Here is a 22569-nt window from a genome sequence, read left to right as displayed (position 1 = left end):
CTACACTCAGTTGGGTTCTGTAGAAGATGTGGCTGATGTCTTGGAGAGAATGCCTACAAAAGATGATGTATCTTGGACTGGGATGCTTAATGCGTTTGTGGAATTTGGTTTAGTTGAATCTGCTGTTCAGGTTTTTGATCAAATGCCCGAGAGGAATTGTGTGACTTATAATGCTCTTTTAGCTGGGTTTGTCATAATAGAGAAGGTTCTCGAGGTCTAGAAATTTTTCAGTTGATGTTGCTAAATAGCATGGAGATTTCAGATTTTACGCTAGTGCTATGAACGCTTGTGCCTTGGTCACTGATATGAAGAAGAGTGAGCAGATTCATGCTTTCTTGATTAAATCTGGCTGCAAATTGAGTGCTTGGATTGAAGCTGCTTTACTTGATATGTGTTCTAAATGTGGTAGGATTCATGATGCTCGAGGGATGTTTACGAGTTTGGTCCATGAAGAGAACTTTCAGCTGGCTTGGACTTCTCTTATGTGTGCCTATTCTAGAAACGGGCAGCATAATGAAGCTTTGTCTCTTTTCCAACTAGGGATAGTGAGAAATGACCTAATGATTATGTTTTAAAAAAATAATTTTTATATAAAAATTTATTCTCTACCTTTGAACTTCACAAATCTTGAATTGCAGAACCTAAACAAATAGAGAAGTCAAATCTCAATGTTGTCCTACAAACCGAGATGGACGATCCCGACTCCGAAGCGTCAATCAATGAATCTGAGCAACGCTATTGGTAAGAAAGTTAAATAAGTTTATTAAGACTAATAAATTTAGATCGCAGTCGAGAAAACATCAAAGAAATAGAAGGACGGTCCAATGCTACAACTGCAACGAGTAAGGGCATATCAAGGATGACTGCCCAAAATTGAAGAAAAGGGACAAGGAGAAGTCCCAAAAATCGACGTCCTCTAAATGCAAGAGTCTGAAGGCTACATGGGATGAATCATCATCCTCCGAATATGAAGTCGAAGCCTTCTCGGGATTAACATTGATGGCCAACCATCAAGTTGAAGAAGATGAGACTAGCTCAGAAATGAGCATAGATGAAGGGGGAGGATCATCAGAAGAAGAAAGCTGCGATGAAGGGGGAGCATCAGAAGTTGAGGTAAGTAAGGTACGTGCTCTAACTCCCAAGCAGTCCTTTCAGTTCATTAAAGTGCTTACTAAAAATTTAGTAAAATCAGAAAAAGAAATTGCTGATTTAAAATTACTGGTAGATAATTTAAAATAAGAAAATGATAACTTGAAAATGAAAATTAAAAATCTGAAAACTGATGCATGCTTTCATCCAAACAAATTTCAAAAATCAAAACTTAGAATTTATGGAAAGTTAAATTGGTACATTAGAAAACATCAAGGACAACTTAGAAATTTTTTTAAAAATTATGTACCCCCTAAGTTTTTGATTAATCTAGTAGGAAGGAACTTATACTGGTTCCAAAATCTTTTCTAGATTAAATTTTTGTGAGTTAGCGCTTTTATCAAGAAAAATTAAACAGTTAATTTCTTTATTAGGCTTTGTCTAAGAAAGTGGTTGTTACTCCAATAACCAAGAAGGCCTAGTGCCTCGGCACTGCCTGAAAGCCAAAATATTGAAATAAAATGTTTAATTAACTTATTGATAAAGCATAAAAATAGAAATTAGATAATGCTTTAGCAAGTTTTTTTAAACATTTTTGAAAATCTCTCAAAAATATTTTGTTTAAATTGCCTAAAGGTTAGACTTCTTTGTTAACTTAGAATTTATTTTGTAAAATTTCTACCCTATTTTTACTGTGATCAAAGGGGGAGAGATAGGAACAAGTTTAGGGGGAGTTAATATTTTTTGAACTTTGAAAAAATTTTTTGTGTTGCAAATTCTATTATTGCAATCTTTATGCTTAAAATGTTAGTTTAGTAATTTCTTTAAATTACTACTTGTCTGTTTTTACCTTAACTTGAACTTGGGTTGATGCACATCAAAAATGGAGAGATTGTTGGTCCTCGTGGTTGTTTTGATGTGATCAACGAAGTTAGGTTAGGTCATGTTTGGTTTTGATCCATGTGTCTAAGTGTGCAGGAGCTTAGGAGCGCAGGAAGTTGAGCGGAAGACGCAACTTGCGAGAAGGACGACACGGGAAGGGAGCCGACGGGCTTGGTGTGTCCGAAGGACGAAAGAGCTGCGGAAGAATGCACCGGCGGACGAGAATAACATGCACGACGTTCGAGGGACAAGAAGCCGGGGCGAAAGCCTGCTCGGGTGAGTCCTATTTCTGTTGGCCGTAATCACCCAAGCGATCGGAGCTTAGGAAGAAGAAAAGGAGTTAAAAGGAGCTGGAAAAGCAAGCGAAGGCGCCCTCAACGAAGTGTTGGAGGTGCCTCCGCTGCCTACAAGCTTGAGGGCACCCTCATTGCCTTGAGGGCGGCCTCAAGGCCATTAAGGGCGCCCTCGACCCGGTCTACTTAACCATTTCGCATTCGGATAAAGTTTTATCTACATGCTACGTTGGAGGCGCCCTCAATCTCTTTGGATGCACCTTCAAGACTCGAGATAGGATTTCTATGAGCTATATAAAAGCCCATGGAGCTAGGAATTAAGCATTCAACTCTGTATTCAATTTCCAGCAACATCTGAGCTTTCTTAATGTGTAAAAAGACTTCTCCGCCTATAATGAAGGAGACATTTCTAGTGGAGCTGTTCAACCGTCTTGGATTAACAACCACCTAGGTTATAACCAAGTCAAATCCCTGAGTCTTCTTTCTTTTCGATCTGTTTATTTTATTTTATTTGTTATTTTCAATGGCGTAAAAGGATTCATACAGCCGACCCCACCTAGTGGGAAAAGGCTAGGTTGTTGTTGTTTGTTGTATTTTATTGTTGCTATTTTAGAGTGAAATAACGAGGAGAGTATTTTCTGATTGCAGGCAATTCACCCCTCCTCTCTTGCCGGCCTCGCTGCACCAACACGGGGCTCTCCTTTGGATGAGGCGCACGTGCAGGAAGCACGAAAGAGAAAAGCGCTAAGGGACTAGTTTAACCATATCAACTGAGCAATCCTCTATTTCTATTGATGTTGGACTTTCGCAAACAACACCTAACGCTACAACCACATTAGTTGTTCCTTCATCAATAGGCCATCCAGATTCGCCAACTATGACTCCAACATTTTCACGGCAAGGTATATGTTCACAGTTGAATTAAATTCTATTAATTATTTAATATTTGTATATTATTTGAACTGGTTCAAGAATTGATACTTTTTTATTTTTCTTATAGGTTGTCACGAACGTTCATCATCCCAGTCATTTAAGGGGCTTTCACATGCGTATCATATAGCAAACGAGACAAGAGGAGGAAAGAAAATTATTGTGACATTAAAATCAATTTATGGTAGGCCAACGGGCCCTATAGCTAGTATATTTACAGTTTGAGGCATTGGTGCGCAATTTCTTACCATTGACACACAGAAGTTTTAAGGAAGTACCAGAGTCAAACAAAATTTAACTAATCCAGCGCATTCAAGTAATATTTTTTAAGATAAGTTATTTGCAATAATTTCCTTTTTAATAAATTATTGAACTAATTATTATTGTTTATCAGTCTGTGTTTGGGTTTCAAGGTTGTGATGATGTAGAGGTTTATCTTTTGAAGTTGATGAGGAAATCATATTCTACTCAAGTAAGTGAATGGCACCAAAAGTATAACAAATTTCCAACTAGTTGGACTTTAGACCGGAAAAAAAAAAAAGAAAAGAAGCCGAATAATTTACCATCACAGGAAACATGAACATTTTTATGTAATTATTGGGAGTCCGAAGAGTTTAAGGTGATTTATTTTATTTTATTACAATATTTTCAATTTACAATATTAATTTTATCATATGATAGTTACTAATTATTGGTTGTAGTTTTTTATAGAAAATTTCTACAAAAATAGAAGAAATCGTGCAAAGCTTTTGTTTAATCATTAATTATATGTTTGATTCTATATAAATATTTTTTATTGTTTTTTTACTATTGACATGATGTTTATTTTTTTAATAAAATTGCAATGGGCATGATGCAATTGAGGATTGGTGTCGATATTATTGCACAAAGGAGGTTTGCTTGCACGAGAGCAATATGTAAGTTATAATTTATAATTATTTTTTTCATATTTGTATTTTATTTTTGGTATGATAAGTTTTTTATATTCATATATATTTGTTTAATAGGAAATGATGATCACCCTCTACAATGACAAGAAAACCTCACTTTTGGCAACAATAACAAAAGATTATACTTCTCCATCCATCCTCGATGATTTTAAGAATTTATCATTTGAATGCACCAGGAAGTACTTGGTCGCAAATCTAGTTATATTCGTGGATTAGGATTGGGACCCAAATCGCCACCAAAGATATACAAGACTTCGACATATGCTACTGCTACATCATCTAGTACACAAGTAGAGATGGATGTTATACGAGAGACAATTGTTGCACAAGATGCGCAGATATCTAAACTGAAGGCCCAATAAGTCAAGACATAAAAAATATTATAACAGCTCCTCATGCAACAACAAGATAGTGGATTACTCGAGCAGTCTAAGTCGACTCCTACCCACGAAGGAAAAGATTATCTAAATATTTGATGCTTTAGTTAGATATTTTATTATAGCATACTTTTATCAGTTACTTTGTCATTTACTTTCTTCTTCATTTTTAGATAATTTACTAGTATGGTAAAATTTATCTTTTTATCAGTTATTTAATTACTGTTTTAAAATTTATCAATTATTATTTTATGGAAACACTTCATAAATTGATAAAAATAATTTTTTAAAATTTAGCAACTAAATGTATTTTGGCTGGTAATGAATTGAAAATACGAACCAAATATAGATGGGTTAAAATTTAGCAACTAAATTTATATTTGGCTGATATTATTAAAAAATTTACCGACCATTTATTTGGCAAAAAATTCTGGCCAAATGTATATTTGACTGGTGTTTAGACAAAAATGCCAGTCAAATATACATTTGGCCGTTATTTTTGAAACTGTTTATCGGCCATTTGTTTGGCCGGTAATTGTTAACAACCATGGATTATCGGCCGCGAAACATATTTGGCTGGTAATCCATATTACCGACCAAAATACTATGATTATCGGCCATTTTATTTCGCCAGTAAACCCAACTTTTTCCGTAGTGGAAGATATTATGATGAGGTTGTCCAAATTGGCTGAGTGCTCCTTTCTTTGCTGAACCACTATGGTCGTCTATAATGGAAAGAACAAGAGTAGTATGAATGGTGGTTCTATGATCCAAGTGTTTAATCCCTTTCACAGACAACCATGGGACATTTATAGGGTTTGAAGCAATATACAACAGTTATCTATGGCGATATAGCGGTATCAGTCCATGGTGCACCTTCTATCCTCATATTGAGCATTGATTTACATACTAAACGTCTATGCATTTGATTATGCTGCCTCTTGTAAATGTGTCGTTCTCTCTAATGGTACATCGAGGTATTTTATGTCCACTCAGTTATTATATATCTATTTTGGCAATTTTCTGTGGTCAACTGGATGTGCCTTGTTTTGGTTGTTTGCATGCTTAAGGCAGTAGGTATGGTATTTTTATCTACCAACATATATGTACGTACATTATCAGCTTATATCTTTTGCAGAAGTGTATGTATATATGTACATGCATTATGATTATTTGGTTGAGGTTAAATTAAGGTTTGAAAATATTAATTCATTGTAGCTTTTCAAACGCAGAGATCGAGAGAGCGAGAAGAGAAGGGCTCCAATTGCTGTGGGAGATGTGCTTCTGGACGGCACGTTGGCGTGGTTCGATGAGAACGACCAACTATGTTACAATGAAATAGAAGTATTTGATTAATTTGGTTAATTTGATATTAATTTTGTATAATTTTTTTATTATTATTTTAAATAAATTTAATTAATTCGGTGTTAACTGAAATAATTAATTCGATTAATTCAGTTTTAATAAAATTTTGATTTGATTCGGTTAGCCAATATTAAATTGATTTTTGATTAATTCGATTAATTTATGGATCAAAGTAACCAAATGTTCATCCCTAAATGGAAGGTCTTCAATCCCTAAGAATTAAGGAGCCTCTGACAAAAAGCAATTTTATTGATCAAACAACTTGCACATTCTGTCTTAGTTAACTAGTTGGTTCCTGTTTTCTTAATTTCATGTTTCGTTAACTTTGTCATAGTTCTTGCATCTCATGATCAAATAGTTAGGCACTCATTAAACTGGATGTTCTTTTTTATAATAAAGACAAATGTAGATATATAAAACGTGAAAGAATATAAGTTTTACAATTGTTACACTATGAGTGAGCCCCTAAGCATTTGTATGAAAAATATAAACAATTGTATGACTTAGGTTTGCTTAGCAAATTCACAAGCATCAAGACCAATACCTTTTTGTTACGAGCTTTATGAGGTGAAAGAAATCGCTTAGCAAGAACTAAGAAAGCCAAGTGACAGCCAATGATACAGTAGTTATAAATCTTATAGAACAACTCTTATAGAACACCTTCATCAGATGAAGTATCTATTCACACATTTAATTTATTGGTGGAAAAGTCAAGTTACTTGGCAAAGTAAGAAAAACAAAATATCATCACTAGATTAAGTGCAAAATCAAAATATACAACTGTAACTCAAGGTGTGTTTGAGTTATTATGATGGAATTATTTTCTGCTAGAATTACATATTTATCCACAAAAACTACTTGTTCTCTTTCAAACATCAAAGCTTCTCTTGAGCAATCTAGTCCAATATTATGGTAAAAAGACGAATATATTCATCCCCAACGTCCCGTCCCAAGGCCAAAAATTGTATGGGTAAATTTTTTATAGTAACCGACACCACTACCGAAACGACCCCTTATCAGAAACCCCCGAAGAAATTTTTGGGTGAACGGTACCACTTAATTGATAAGAGCCTGTACAGGGGGATACTCGAACCTGTCACCTCAGTCAAAGAGTACAACGTCATAACCAGAGCACCCCTGATTCAATTGTGCAATCTAGTTCAACATCAAGGATATGGAGCTTGATTACATGAAAAATCCTCTTTGGCACTGCCCGCATCATAAACATTTAACACAATATGATCTCCATGTCACTTAAATCAAGCATGTAAATCCTTCCTGTTTGAAGGCATTGAATTTGATTACGATTTCAGACTGACATTCTGCTATCGAAAACCGATTGGAGCTCTTTCTTATTTGTGTAAATCTCTTGCAGTAAATGACCCCTTTGTTATGAAGGCGTGGGCAATTACATATCCCGAAAATAATCATGTGAAATTCCTAGCTGATGGCACTGCAATCTACACTCATGCTCTTGGCTTGGAATTGGATATCGCAGATAAAGGGTTGGGGATTCAGTCGAGAAGATTTGCTCTCCTTGTCGATAACCTCGTGGTGAAGATTGCAAACATTGAAGGAGGAGCATTCACCATTTCCGGTGCAGAAGAGATCCTCAAGGCCCTCTAAGATCATTAAGGTCACTTCATTTGTGTGTTTGTACGTCAAGTCTACTAGTTGTGTCACCTTGGCAATGTTTTGTGGTGGTATTCTTCATATGAATCATGACGTTTGACTGATGCAGCTATCGCTTAAATAAAGCTCTGTTTTTGAGCAACTGAACTTAAAACACAAGCAAAATTGCTTTTTGCTAGTCATTCTATTACTCAGGAGCCATCAGTTTTGCTGACGGTTCAAAAGACACTAGCTCTTTGGGCAACTTTTTTTAGGATTGTTTAACTTATTCCGTGGGTTTGAACTGCTTTTGATTTCATCTATGAACTGATCGATGGCTCGTATCTTCTGAGTGGATTGATGGAGCCGGATCAAAGTCGGACCAAGCAAGGATGGCCGACCGGGCCTACAAAGCCGGTTGGATGTGAAAGGCCGATCATACCCTCCGAACGGTTATCTCCTATAACTTGCAACTGAGATTAAGAGTCAAATACTAAGTTACCTGGTTCATTGCTCTTGCCGATCGCCCGTTATGTCCCATCAGACACAATGCGTCTCCCCGATAATAATAAAGCCGAGTGAAGGATAGGTTAGTAACGCCATTCTGTATGATCGAGCTGGTGATATCCGGCCGAGTGGCACCCTGTCAGGCTACAACGGGATCCACATGTATGTCTTATCGTACTCTTTTAGAAGTTTGTGCTGCCGACAACAAAAAAATATCCAACAAACAAATCATACTTTAAAAGCTTCTAGCCGGTCACATCATAGAGGTTTCAATGTTCGCTTAAGGAAAGGTGTCAAAGATATTTTACGACTTATCTTTTCTTAGGAAACTTTGAAAAACATACATACGCTTTGGGATATGTGCACAGACGCTACAGCGACGCTATAAAAGAGGGTCCTCATCTATAGGATAAGGTATGCGATGTTTCACTATTCTACAGTCTCTCTGCTACTGTTCAATGCTATTATTTCCCCCACCTGAACTGAATAATGACTTGAGGGTCGGATGACCAACGCCGGAGACTAATTCCCTAGCCCGACATTAATACTCCCTTTGTTGCAAGACAGCACGGAGTCTTTATCCAAACAACCATAGAGTCACGTTCACAATCAATGATTTTCTTAACTTTCGGACAGGATAAATCTAAAAATCCATAATTATCTTGAATTTTCGCTCTTCTTCAATAAATCATCAAAAAAAATTATTTTATAAAGAATCGATTATTATCTTGATTTTGTATTTTAAAAAATAGGACCAAATCCATTTTTGACATGCATGTCCATATATACTATAATGGATGTGGAAGAGAAGATCGTGTATACTTCATAAACATGGTGTTCCTCTTCTTCCTCTGCCTTCTTCCTCTTCTCTCCTCCGCCCAACGCTATATCCTTCGTCGAATCCCTGCTGGAGAAGGCCTACATGGCACTCCAGGCCTAGAAGCACGCCATCACCACCGACCCAAAGAATATCACCGGCGACTGGTCCGACCCCCTCGTCTGCAACTACACCGGCGTTTACTGCACGACGACGCTTGCCAACCCAAGCCAGATCACTGTCACCGGCATCGACCTCAACCACGGCGTCCTCCAAGGCTCCCTCCCCGTAGAGCTCAGCCTCCTCTCTGACCTCACCCTCCTCCACCTTAACTCCAACGCCTTCCGTGGCACTCTCCCGGGGTCGCTTAAGAATCTGAGGCTCTTGTATGAGCTTGATGTCAGCAACAACCAGCTCGGTGGCGGCTTCCCCTCCGTCATCCTCGAGCTACCCTCGCTTAGGTTCCTCGATATCCGCTTCAATCGCTTATGCGGCGACGTGCCTTCTTGCCTCTTCGATCTCCCCCTCGATGCTCTGTTCCTCAACGACAACCATTTCACCTTCTCCATCTAGGAGAATATCGGGAACTCGTCGGTGTCGGTGCTGGTCTTCGCCCGCAACCAGATCACAAGGACGTACTTGCCCAAGACGATTGGGAACATGCGCAACACTCTACACGAGCTCATCATCATGAGCACCGTGTAGAAATCAATAAATAGAGGAAAGAAATAATATAATGATTTTTGATAATCTTATTACTAAAGTCAATAGACTTATTTATACAAATTATCCAAAACAATAATGGAAAGATTAAATAAGGCATACAATCATCATAATTATAAAGCATAATAATATAATAGACTTGCAAATATTTTTTTTACTATTTGATTCATGTCGATCTTTACTGTGTGTCAAATATAATAAATCTCAATTGATTGAAATCAATTAGAGATTATTTCCATTATTGTCATTCCCCCCCCCCCCCCCCCCCCCAACGGGAGTGCTTTAACGTTGAGTTTGAGTGCTAACTTGGTGAAACGTTGTCTAGATAATGACTTGATAAATTTATCAGCAATTTCATCTTCCGTAGAGATATAAGAAACTGAAAGTTGTCGAGTCGCCACATGCTCGCGAACAAAATGAAAATCAATCTCTACATGCTTGGTACGAGCATGAAAAACAGAATTTGCTACAAGATAAGTTACTCCAATATTATCACACCATATTTTAGGCGTAGCAGTTGGGAAAAAAATGTAATTTTGAAACAAGAGATTGTAGCCAAATAATTTTTGATGTTGTGTTAGTGATAACTTTATATTCAGCTTCAGTACTCGAGTGAGAGACTGTAGGTTGCTTCTTTGAAAGCCAGGAAATAAGATTTTGTCCAAGAAATATAGCATATCCATTAGTAGAACGTCTATCTTCGGGAGATCCAGCCCAATCTACATCACTGTAGACAATCAACTCTTGTGAAGACTGACATTATAAAAGAAGACCATGTAGAATAGTGACTTTGAGATATCGAAGAATTCTCTTAACACCTTTCCAATGATGTTCAGTAGGAGCATGCATAAATTGACAGGCATGATTCACAGCGAAAGCAATATCGGGACGTGTAATTGTGGCATATTGTAGGGCACCAACAATACTATGATAGATCTGGGGGTCAGATATCGAAAAGGAGGATGAGGTGCAGTGAAACCACACTCAATGATTGGTGTCGAGTTAGGACATGCACCATCCATTTTAACTCGTTGTAGGAGCCCAGTAATGTATTTGCTCTTAGAGAGAAGACAACCTTCAGAATGTGAGAGAACTCTATGCCAAGGAAAAAACGAGCATTGCCAAGATCCCGAATAGGAAACTCTTGACGGAGAAGATGTAGTAAAGTAGTAATGTCATTTTGATCACTACCAGTTATTAATATATCATCCACATAAATCTAAACAAATATTGAAAATTCCTCATTACATTTGTAGAATAGGGAAGAGTATGTTTTTGAGCCAGAAAATCCCTGAGTATAAAGCTAGGTAGATAAACGATGAAACCATGCACGAGGTGCTTGTCGAAGATCATATATAAACTTCTGAAGTTGACACACATGTGTTGAAAGTTGCGGGTGGATGAATCCAGGAGGTTGCTCCATATAAACAGTTTCTTCAAGGTATCCATGAAGGAAAGCATTGGAAACATCTAATTGGCGTATTGACCAATTAGAGCTTACAACTATAGATAGTAGCAATCGGATAGTTATAATTTTGACGACTGGACTAAAAGTATCATTAAAGTCAATACCCGACTGTTGATTAAAGCCTTTAGCAACAAGACGAGTTTAGTAACGTTCAATAGAACCATCTGCACGATACTTAATTCGGTAAACCCATTTAGAGCCCACAATATTCATGGATGCGGTACGAGGGACAAAGCTCTAGGTTGCATTACGAATCGGAGCATCAAATTCTGTAGCCATCGCAGCACGCTAATTTGAATCTTTGACTACCTGTGTAAAAGTAGAAGGTTCGACAAAATTTGAAGAAGCAAGAAGAGCATGTGGAAGAGGATAACGAGTGGAAACTGATTGACATTGTGCATAAATATCGCTTAGAGGAAGCATCCGTTGAGGAATATCATCATCGGAGCTACTCGGAGATGAGTGGTCAGACGGACGAAAATCAGAACTAGTGTAGATCTCCACTAGTCACTGAGTCCACAGGAATTTGTGGAGATGGAGCATGAGAATCAGAACTAGAGAGTGGATCTCCACTAGCCATTGAGTCTTCAAGAATTTGTGGAGATGGAGCAGGACCCAAGATACCATCCCCCCTTGTTCTTTCAATATGTCTAAATGGAGTAATCTGTGGGGATTCTAGTATATTACTTGGTGATATTAAAAATGTACCTCGATTATCTAAAGGAGGATCCGAGGTAGCAACTGCAAATGGAAAAAGAGATTCATCAAAAGTAACAAATCGAGAAATATATATCTGTCCTGTCGAAACATGGAGGCAACAATACCCATGATGCAAATTACTATAACCAAGGAAAACACATTGTTGAGAGCGAGGGTTTAACTTGTGTTTAGAGTAAGGTCGTAGCCAAGGATAACATGCGCAACCAAAGATACGAAGGAAGAAGTTATCTGAAGAATAATTATAAAGTATTTCCAAGGGACACTTGTTTTGAAGTAGTATAGTGGGTAAACGATTGATAAGGTAGACCACAGTTTGGACGACATCATCCCAAAATTTAAGTGGAACTGAGGCATAATAAAGAAGAGCTAAGGCAGTTTCAACCACATGACGATGTTTTCTTTCAGCGGATACATTTTGTTCAGGAGTATGGAAGCAAGAGACTCGGTGGAGGATGCCAGAAGAAGTAAGATGATGATGAAGTGCTTGATACTCTCCTCCCTAATCAGAATGAAGGGAGAGTATTTTACGATCAAAATAGCTCTCAACATGTTTTGAAAATGACAAAAAATATCAAAGAGATTAGATTTTCTTTTCATAGGAAAAATCCAAGTGAACTTGCTAAAGTTATCAATAAAAATAACATAATAAAGAAAACCCTAATTAGAAAGAATAGGAGTAGGACCCCATACATCAAAGTGAATAATTTCTAAAGGAAAACTACAGTTGCGAGTAGAGGAAACAAAAGGTAGTTTATGAGATTTCGCTTTCATACAAGCTTCACATAAATGAGATGATGATGCTAAAGAAGTTGATAAACCAAAACGATTAATAATATTTTGAACAAGACGTAGAGACGGATGACCAAGACGTGCATGTCACGAGAATTTATCCGTGTGTTCTCCAACAAAGGCTTTGAGAGAGGTGGGTTGAAGATGATAAAGACCGTTTTTAGTGTTCCTTTTGGAGTAGAATAGTTCCTATTACAGGGTCCTTCACAAGACAATGATTAGGGTGAAATTCAAAAAATACATTATTATCAAGAGCAAACTGATGGACAGAAAGCAAATTTTTAGTAACAGAAGGAACATGAAGAGTGTTGCGCATGCGAAAAGTACGACCATATGAGTGAAAGGATGCGTTTCCAATGTGAGCAATTTACAAACCTGAGCCATTGCCTATTTGTAGCATGTCGGGTCCATGATAAGCTGAAGCTTCTATAAGAATATTATACTCCAGTGTAACATGATGAGTTGCTCCAGAATTCGGATGCCATCCTGGGGTTTCAGGAATTGATGTTGTTGCATTAAGAGGGATGGAGAGTGAAAAAGCTCCAGAATTAGATGATTGTACAAGATTGCCAAGATGAGGGAGAGGGTCGACTTGATGATACAGGTCATTCTCAAAAATTTGAATCATATCTTTTATAACAATTTTGAGCATAATGACCATAATTAAAGCAAATTTGACAGCGTCCTTGACCTCGACCTCTACCTCGACCTCGACCCCGGCCTCGGAAACCTCCAAACTGATTTTTTTGACCATATTGGGGAGGAGGCTGATTATGTTGATCAGGTTGTGGAGCCTTGCTAAGCATGTGTGCAGATAAAGATAGAAAATATGACATCCTTTAAGATTGTATTTATAGGAGCCTTTCATGAGAGGATAGCATATACCATCAATCATTTCAAGTGACACTTGATCCATACGAGTTGTCATGCTAGGAACAAAGTTATCATATAGAGGACCTAATCCTACAAGAACATGCATTAATAGTTCTGGATCAAAGACTGAATGCCCAATTACAGCTAGGTTGTTGGCAATGATCTTGACTGATTGCATATGGTTATTGATGGAGGCATCTTCTCGTTGTACATACTGTAATTATAGACGAAGTTGGAGAACTCGTGCTTGAGAGTGAGACGCAAAAGAATGATCAAGAGCTTCCCAAACCTGACGCGAAGCGTTGAGCCCAACGAGCATAGTAAGTATAGACTCAGTAATTGATGAATTAACCAAGTCAAGACAAGTTGATCCTTCTTAAACCAAATAGTATAGGATGAATCATCTTTTTGAGGTGGGGATAAACTACCATCAACATGACCAAGTAAATCATTAACACAAAGTAATGGAAGAAATTATAATTTTCATAGTAAATAATTATCATGGTCAAGTTTAACGGAGAAAGAAGGAATTACAGAAATTGAAAAAGAGGTATTTTGTGATGATGGAGAAATTTTAGTAGACTCGAAAGAAGACATTTTTTTCTCTCTTTTATTTTTCTTTCATGTTTTTTTTTTTTGCTTTTTTCTCTCTGGTTTTTTTTTCACATTTTTTCTGCTTTTTTTTATACAGAAAAGACCAAACGAAGAAGGGAAAAAAATATAGTAGAAAATCGAACTAGTAGAGGGAAAAAAAATTGCTATTGTAGTTATCGAAGTTCCCGAGGTTGCCGCATAATACTGATAAGAAAGGACATTGGCGATGAGACTACAAGATGTTGATGGAGCACATTGATCTTTGGGTTGTTCCAAGTTGCTGTTGTGCTCCAAGATGTTCACGTTGTTGCTGACTAATGCTGTAGAAATCTGGTGCTGGAATTGAGGTGTTGGAAGAGGAATTAAAGAAGGAAGAAGCTAAATTTTGAGGGAAGATAAAGAAAAAGAAGGGATCATGACTCTGATACCATGTAGAAATAAATAAATAGAGGAAAGAAATAATATAAAACTTTTTAATAATCTTATTACTAAAGTCAATAGACTTATTTATACAAATTATCCAAAATAATAATGGAAAGATTAAATAAAACATATAATTATAATAATTATAAACATAATAATATAATAGACTTAGAAATATTATTTTTACTATTTGATTCATGTCGATCTAATTGATTGTGTGTCAAATATAATAAATTCAAATTGATTGAAATCAATTAGAGATTATTTCCATTACTATCATCAATTAGAGATTATTTCCATTATTGTCACTACACCAGCCTCCGAGCTTGCATCCTGCCGGAGATCGGGTAGCTCACCAAGCTCCGCGTTCTCGACCTTAATCACAACAGTCTTGTCGGAACCTATTGGAGACCATCGGCGGCATGATGAGTCTGCAGCAGCTGGACATGGCCCACAACAAGGTCTCCGACGAGATTCCCGACAGGATATGCGACCTGTCGCACCTCAAGAACTTCACCTACTCATACAACTACTTCTTCAAGGAACCGGCCCGGTGCCTCAGTATCCGCAGCCACGACGACCGCCAAAACTGCTTCCCACTCCGGCCGTTGCAGTGTCCACCCGTGCAGTGCACCACCTTCCTCTCCAAGCCTAACTCCTGCGACTCCAACGACTGCATTGCCCGCCCACCGCCGTGGTCCCCGCCGGCTTCTGTTCATCCTTAATAAGAATAAGGAGATAGATCCATCGACGACCAATCGTAATATCGTATTCGTGCGTGATGGTTGCTCTGTGTATTTGTGCTTGCAATTTCCGCTTAATTTTCTTCCTAAAATTGGAGTTTAAAAGTCAACCTAATGATGATTTGTGCACATCAAATGGATTGTTGGATTTGTGTGAGCTTATTCAAACATCTTTATTTTTCCACTTTGGATAAGATTCTACAGTTAATCATTAGTCTTTGTCGCCTAATTTAAACAAAACAGGAATTGATGACGTGGTGTTCTTCTTGCATGGCCCTACAGCATCAACAGATTATTGAAATGGTCAATCTAATTTTTACTAGACTATTGTTAAGAAATTGAAAATTACTTCGTCAAAATAAAATATAAAATATTATGATGATGGGAAGGGTCCATCCTGTTGTCACAGTGGATGTCAAAGAAGATCAAAATCAGGACGGTCAACGCATATAAGGTACTAACCGGTCGGGTGAAGTATTCTCCGACCGGGAGAAAGGACTGTTCCATCGTCGCCCTCGATACGGGGAGCATTCAAACACCTGACGCTCAAGGGAGAACGATGTGCATAAGCCGAGCCGAGAAACTACCTCGCTTGGCCGAGCAACAGGCTCAACATCAGTTGAGCACGCGGACAGTGAGCTTCCGACCAAGCTGCCAGCCCGCTCAACCCAGCGACAGATCACGAGGACAATGGATTTTCGGCCGAACGGGCCGACAGTATACAGTACGCGGGCAGTGGACTTTCAGCCGAGCGACTATCCCGCTCGGTCCGACAATAGACAGCACGTGGACAGTAGAATTTTGGTCGAACGACTATTCCGATCGACCAAGCGACAGACGCAGTAGGATATCTTTCGACACCCTTTTGGGAGCTAGTGTTGCTGACAGGCGACATGATTAGACAGAGGATCGTACGACGGAAGCTTCCACTGTCACTTCAGAGATATGCTCTGCCCATTAATGTACTGTGTCAGGGACAAGACACATGCCCGCCTTGGAAAGTGTGCACGCCTGCTACAGGAGCTCTATATAAAGGGGGTCCAAGCATCGGCAGGGGTATATGTTGTATGCGATTTCTACTATTGCACTATAGTTATCTCTTGCTCCGCTACTTGCTTCTTCTTCTTTACCGAAGTCTGACTTGAGCGTCGGAGAGTCATTGTCGGAGACCCCTTTGCTGGCTCAGCACTGACGCTGCTTGTGTTGTAGGACCGGAGCGAAGTCCACAGGAGGTTAGCGAGAGCACTACATCTTCAACATCCATCTCATCAACTTTCGGACAAGATCAATAACTATAAGAATAAATAAAAATAAATAAATATAAAGTAAAAGTAAAGAAGGATACGTTTGGATCTACCTTTAATTTGCTGTTGATAAACAATTTAAAATTCTATAGTGTTCAACTCAATATCTCTTCCCTTTCTCTTTCAAAAACAATCAAAATTGTGATATGTAAGAAAACGTGGTAGTCCTCAAGATAGAATTGAGTTAGTTAGTACTAGATAAAGTTGTAATAATAGGATAAAAGTTTAAATTTTGATAAAATTAAAGAAAAAAGTTTCTCTCCTTAATTACAATTTTTCGATTTATCTTTTCATATATAATTGTGGGGCTGATTGTATAGGATGTCGGATGATAGATACTATCTTTTGTTATCATAACAAAACACGATATCTTTATGGTTGATCGATATATGAAAAAAATAATAGATTCAACCTTGTTCAATATATATTTTGTTTGTATTGACTTCATCTAATTTAAATGTACTCTTGTATTAGTACGGAATAACACTAATCTTTTTATGTATTAAATTAAATAGAATATTCAACTTTAATAAATTTGACAAGTCTATCCTAGTAATCAAGTTTAGTACTGATGTTGCCAGATCTTTATTGAGATAGCGCTATGTATTTGTACCCTGAAACTATTATTAATTTGAGTCATTGTCTTGTATAAGAAAATTATATAAATATGTATGCTATGTGTTTGGAAATTTCCATATCCTTTCCTTAGCTTGAATAGTGATTTTAATATGTTTGATGAAATCTAAAATTGCCATATTGAAGTTTGGGTAGAAGTATATAATGCACATCTTGCTATTCATGTCGCTCAATAAGTCCTATAATTGCCTATTTATTGTCTGAGAATCGAGAATCATAGAGAACTAAAAATACTTTAGCTCCTATACTTTTTCTTGTTAATCCTCTAAGGCATAACACAATTAGTCCTAAGTGGATATAATTGTGTCTTCACTATAAGAGTGTTCTTGCAGACTTTTCACTCATAAGGTTTAATCTTACTTCTCTTCCATTTGGAAGATGAAGAGGTTGTGTCCTATGATGTCTGTAAAATGATGTAGAAAAGGATAAGTATCCTTGGTTGTATAGTCTTCTATAATTAAGTGAATTTAATTGTTTACTGGAAAAAGTTACTAAGTTTCTTTCTATATTTATCAGTTCTTCCAATTGATACATGGATGTACTGTTACGTCTAGTTATAATATTTATCCATGAGTTTGTATTGGTTTTTGTTTGTTATCTCACTGTTCGTGAGCGGCTTGCAAATGATTCAATTTGAGTTCTTGTCAAACTCATTTTGATGAATAAGTTTTAGGTTATCGTCTGGGGATTATGTTTCAAGTGGATAACTTACTTAGGTCTTTTGTTAAGTTATCTATGCTTTCTCTCCACTCTGTGGCTTTGATTGTCTTTTGTATTTGTGTTTCTACTTGGAGTAGTTTGTTTTCTAGTAGTGTAAGTCTATAGTGTAATGATAATAATAATGCTAGTATGATATTATTTTGTTGAATTAGAACTTGATCTCCTTGTTTAGTAACTTTTAGTTTACTACACCCGTTATCTTGACTTTGGGAATATTATTTAGAAAATTCGAATGCTTCTTATAGTATGAATTTTTAAAGTTCATTTTGTTCATTTATATTTTATGTCTTCAAAGGTTGTATGTATACCTTTTAGTTCTTCTTCAAGTTCGAGGAGCTTTATGTGATGTAATTAATTTTTTAATTTGAAGTAAAATAGTTCGGACTGTAATTCAAATTGTTTTAACTGAAGTTCCCAATTCTTATATTTATGTTCTTCAATAAATTTTGAAAGGCTTAGTAGTAGAAATACTTAGTAAATTGACTTCTTTTGTCTTACGTGTCTTACGTGTCTTTTAAGAAGTCTATATTTCTCAGATTTTTTATTATCTGAGTTTATTGAATCAAAGTACTATGTGGTTGTTCTAATAATCCTTTGTAGTTGTTATATATATATATGGCATAACATCCTATGTAATTTTTTTACTTTATAATTTTTAGACCTTCGGAATATATATAATTAACATCATTTAAAGATGAATAATATATTCCATAAGAATTTAAATATTTTTATTTTGAATATTATAACTCAAGAGGAAAATCTGAACCTAAAGGAAAAATCTCAATAGTTTAAATTTATTATAACCCAACTCCTAAATCTAAAATCTTAAATTCTAAATACATATAATATATTTCGTGAGTATCTAAAATTTTTAATTTTAAACATTATAATTCAAGAAGAAAACCTAAATCCTAGAGAAAAAATCTTATTAATTCAAACTTTTTATAATCAATTTCTAAATTCTAAAATCTTAAACCTAGTACATATAATATACTCAAAAATAAAATTAAAAAAAAATTACTTTCTGGATTCATTTATATATTTCTTCTGCTGAATGCCTGCCACTGTTAGTCTACGAGGAAAGAGACACTTAAATTAAATAAAATTATTTAACTAAATTGCTTTAAAATTTACAAATATGTATATATAAAACTTCGACTCGGCCATGTATGTAAGATTCCTCGTCTAATTAGTCCTGTACCCTGTTGTGGTGTGGACTTGACTTGTTCATTTTCTTCTGTTTTCTACTGTTGGTTCAACAGGAAAGAGAATTGCGTGGCGTAGAAGTTGGTCGAGTCCTCCCTTATCATGCCATCGATTGAGATCTCCAACTACTAGCCCGATACAAAGCCCAACTAATAGTATTATATACCACTTACTTTCTCCATAGGAAGTAAGAATTTCTTTGTTAGCTGAAACATGGTTCTAACTTATTTTTTGGGGCTGATTTAGCATATTTATTGAATAAATTGATTGAGCCGAGCATCTTAGCTTAATCTCGCGTTTCTTTCTCTATAAATATGGTTCGTGCAGCACCACAACACTCAACTTTGTGGTGTAGTAAGAATATGGCTCCTCATTTCTCTTCCTTTTCTTCATCATTATTGATATTGCTCTTGGGTTTTATAGTTTACAAAGCTGATGCAACAGTACTCAGTGCTCAGCTTCACGTTGATCTCAAAACTCTCCAGCCCAGAGATTCTTGTTCGCCTTCAGTCAAAGGTTTGTGAGCTCTACTTATACATTGTTACACTTTAAATTATCCCGAAATTATAAATTAGTTAAACTATATGCCAAATGACCCTTAGAATAAGAAAAAAATTATATTGCAAACTATGGAGGGGCGAAGTGAAATATAAGTAAAGTTTGAAGGATTTAAAGTGAAATTTGCTGCAGGAGCAGGAGTCAGCTCCGGGAGCAACGGGACAAGCCTTCGCGTGGTTCACCGGCACGGCCCGTGCTCGCCGTTCGCCGGCCAACAGAAGCCGCTCTCCCATGCTAAAATCCTCGACCTGGACCAAGCCCGCGTTGACGACATCCACCGCCGCGTCTCTCAGCACTCCAAGCCGCTAGCCGACTCCGCCGTTAAACTACCTGCCTCCAGCGGCGAATACCTCGGCATCGGCAACTATGTCGTCACAGTCGGATTCGGCACCCCAAAGAAGGACCAGATCGTGATCTTCGACACCGGAAGCAGCGTCTCTTGGATCCAGTGCGAGCCCTGCGTCGTGTACTGCTACGAACAAGAAGCTCCCCTGTTCGACCCCTCCCTCTCTTCCACCTACGCCAACATCTCCTGCGACTCCTCGTTCTGCGACGAGCTCGGCCAGTCCGGATGCTCCGACTCCAACTGCGTCTACTACGTCCAATACGGCGACAACTCGTCCACCCTCGGCTTCTACGCGCAGGACACGCTCACTCTCTCCTCCGTTGACAGCATCCCCGGATTCCGCTTCGGATGCGGCCAGAGAAACACGGGCCTTTTTCACGGAAATGACGGGCTCCTCGGCCTAGGCCGCGACAAGCCGTCCATCGTATCACAGACGTACACCCAGTACGGCGGCGTCTTCTCGTACTGCTTGCCACTCACCTCCAGCTCCGTCGGCTACCTGACCTTCGGTAGCTACCCCGCCGGCAATCTCATGCTCACGCCGATGCTCTCCAATCCAAGTTACCCTACGTTCTACTACCTTGAATTGACAGGCATCAGCGTGGGCGGACAACTGCTCTCGGTGCCTCCCTCTATTTTCGACAACAGCGGAACTTTCATCGACTCCGGCACGGTGATCACACGGCTTCCGGACACGGCATACTCTGCACTCAGGTCAGCCTTCCGGCAGGGAATGACAGCATACAAGTCCGTACCAGGGCCTGGACTACTAGACACGTGCTACGACTTCAGTGGCTCCGGCGGCCAAGCGAACATCCCGACGGTGGCGCTACACCTGGGCGGTGGGGCTACCATCAACCTGGAGGCGGCCGGAATTCTCTACACGTTGAGCTCATCGCAAGTGTGCCTCGCTTTCGCTGGCAATGGAGACGACACCCGCATGGGTATCCTGGGGAATACTCAACAGAAAGGCTTCAATGTGCTCTACGATATCAACAAACGAGTTCTTGGGTTCGGCCCTGGAGGTTGCAGTTAGATTATATTGTATCAAATCCATGTCCTGGCAACGTAATGTCCTACTATGTCTAAATCTAATGGGTATTTAAGGAATAATGACTGGATGATCCAGTGTTTTCTAGCAATATTATAAAACTAGCATTCAAGAATGACTCATGAAGTGTCTTCTCGAGTAGATAAAAATAAACTAGCTATTTAATGAGCTTACATATTATTTTACAATATACAAATTTATGTCATTAAAGACAAATGGCATGGACTTAAATATTATTTTATAATACACAAATTTATGTACAAATTCATTTTGAATTTATATTATTGAATATGGATTTAGAATAAAAACAAACTCAAATTTATGTACAAACTCATTATGTGATTTGATCCTCTCTGAAAATTATAGAGATGATGTATTGAATATGGTGGACTGACTATTGATTGATAGAAGACTTTTCACTCCATAGACTTCCTTTTAATCCTGTACATACAGAGATAAGCCAACAAAACGTCAACGTCTAAAAATCAAGAGGAGATGTTAGCGAAGGTCGTTCGACGTTCAAGTCAATATAGATCCAAACGGATGGATGCAGAACAGCAAAAAACGTGTGCACGAGAATAAGTTTCAGATGTCCAGAGAACGTAATCTCTTGTAACGTACCTTCCCAACGGAGGAGACTCCCCTTGATATACCACCTCTCATAATCTCTGTGATCATGAGGTGGTAAAGAATGTCAGAGGTTGTTGGGTAATGGAAAGTGAATAACTTGTGTAATGTTGTCCGAGGAATCTTCCGTTACCCACATGTATACTTCCTTTGTCGTTTATAATGGATGCTTTGTCGTTTATAGCTTATGCCATTAATAAAACAGTTAGAGGAATATGCTGTCATAAGTGGTCGGCTGATGAGAGACATAACAATCCTTGAAGAAGGTTTAAGAAGAATATCTTTGACACGTGGTTATTTTTCTGACAAGCTGTTAGGATGTTGTTTACTAAATATATCTCAGCCGGCTTATAAGGCCGGCCGTCTTAATGTTGTTCCTCGTATAAAGTTGCTTTGTTATGTATATCCCGACTCACCTATAAGGTCGATCGTTTTTATATCTGTTCTCTCATTAAGCTACTCAGTTATGTATTGCATTGTGTTAGCGATCTGCTCGGAAAATAATATGATACCTTGAGTATGGTGGAGGTCTGTTTGAGAAGCAATATGATGCACTGGTCGTGCTGGAAATCCGTTCAAGAAGTCATATGATAACTGTGCATTTTGCAAATTCGTTTAGGAGCCGCCATGAATCTAAGTGTCTTAGGCCTGACCGACCTTTTATTTGGCCGGGCATGCATAGAGAGATTTATGAGGATATGTACCTTGAGCCCAATCGACCTTTCATCTAGTCGGGCATGCATATAGAGAGATTTATGAGGCTAAGTGCCTTGAGCTCGGCCAGCCTTTCATCTAGCTGGGCATGCATAGAGAGATTTATAAGGCTAGTGACAGGTGGGGAATGCTCTCTTCCCTTGCCTTTGACCGCCATATCATTTTGACTTTGATCGCCACATCGTCCTGGCCTTGACTGCAACGTCATCTTCTGGGTCCGCTCGTTACAACCTGTATCACTCCAAGAAGTTTT

At 37.9% G+C, this 22569-nt stretch overlaps 2 protein-coding genes and 1 pseudogene across 2 annotated transcripts; all 3 read left to right on the top strand.

Annotated features, from left to right (window-relative positions):
• Positions 1-49: 49 nt before the first annotated feature.
• LOC121987131 (peroxiredoxin-2-like) lies at positions 50-7512 on the top strand. Its single transcript, XM_042541024.1, has 3 exons — positions 50-186; positions 263-405; positions 7262-7512. Exons 1-3 carry the CDS (start codon positions 50-52, stop codon positions 7510-7512), a joined length of 531 nt encoding a protein of 176 aa, XP_042396958.1.
• Positions 7513-8797: 1285 nt separating this feature from the next.
• On the top strand, positions 8798-9394 carry LOC121987130 (annotated as a pseudogene).
• Positions 9395-19331: 9937 nt separating this feature from the next.
• LOC121986334 (aspartyl protease family protein At5g10770-like) lies at positions 19332-21066 on the top strand. The gene is made up of 2 exons (XM_042540218.1): positions 19332-19536; positions 19711-21066. The coding sequence occupies exons 1-2, from the start codon at positions 19335-19337 to the stop codon at positions 20958-20960; spliced, it is 1452 nt and encodes a 483-aa protein (XP_042396152.1). The 5' UTR covers positions 19332-19334; the 3' UTR covers positions 20961-21066.
• The last annotated feature ends 1503 nt before the right edge of the window (positions 21067-22569 follow it).

Source organism: Zingiber officinale, chromosome 5B, assembly GCF_018446385.1.
Source record: "Zingiber officinale cultivar Zhangliang chromosome 5B, Zo_v1.1, whole genome shotgun sequence".
NCBI lineage: Eukaryota > Viridiplantae > Streptophyta > Magnoliopsida > Zingiberales > Zingiberaceae > Zingiber > Zingiber officinale.
The sequence above is the reverse complement of the archived record's forward strand: the minus strand, read 5'-3'. Positions and strand labels throughout refer to the sequence as shown.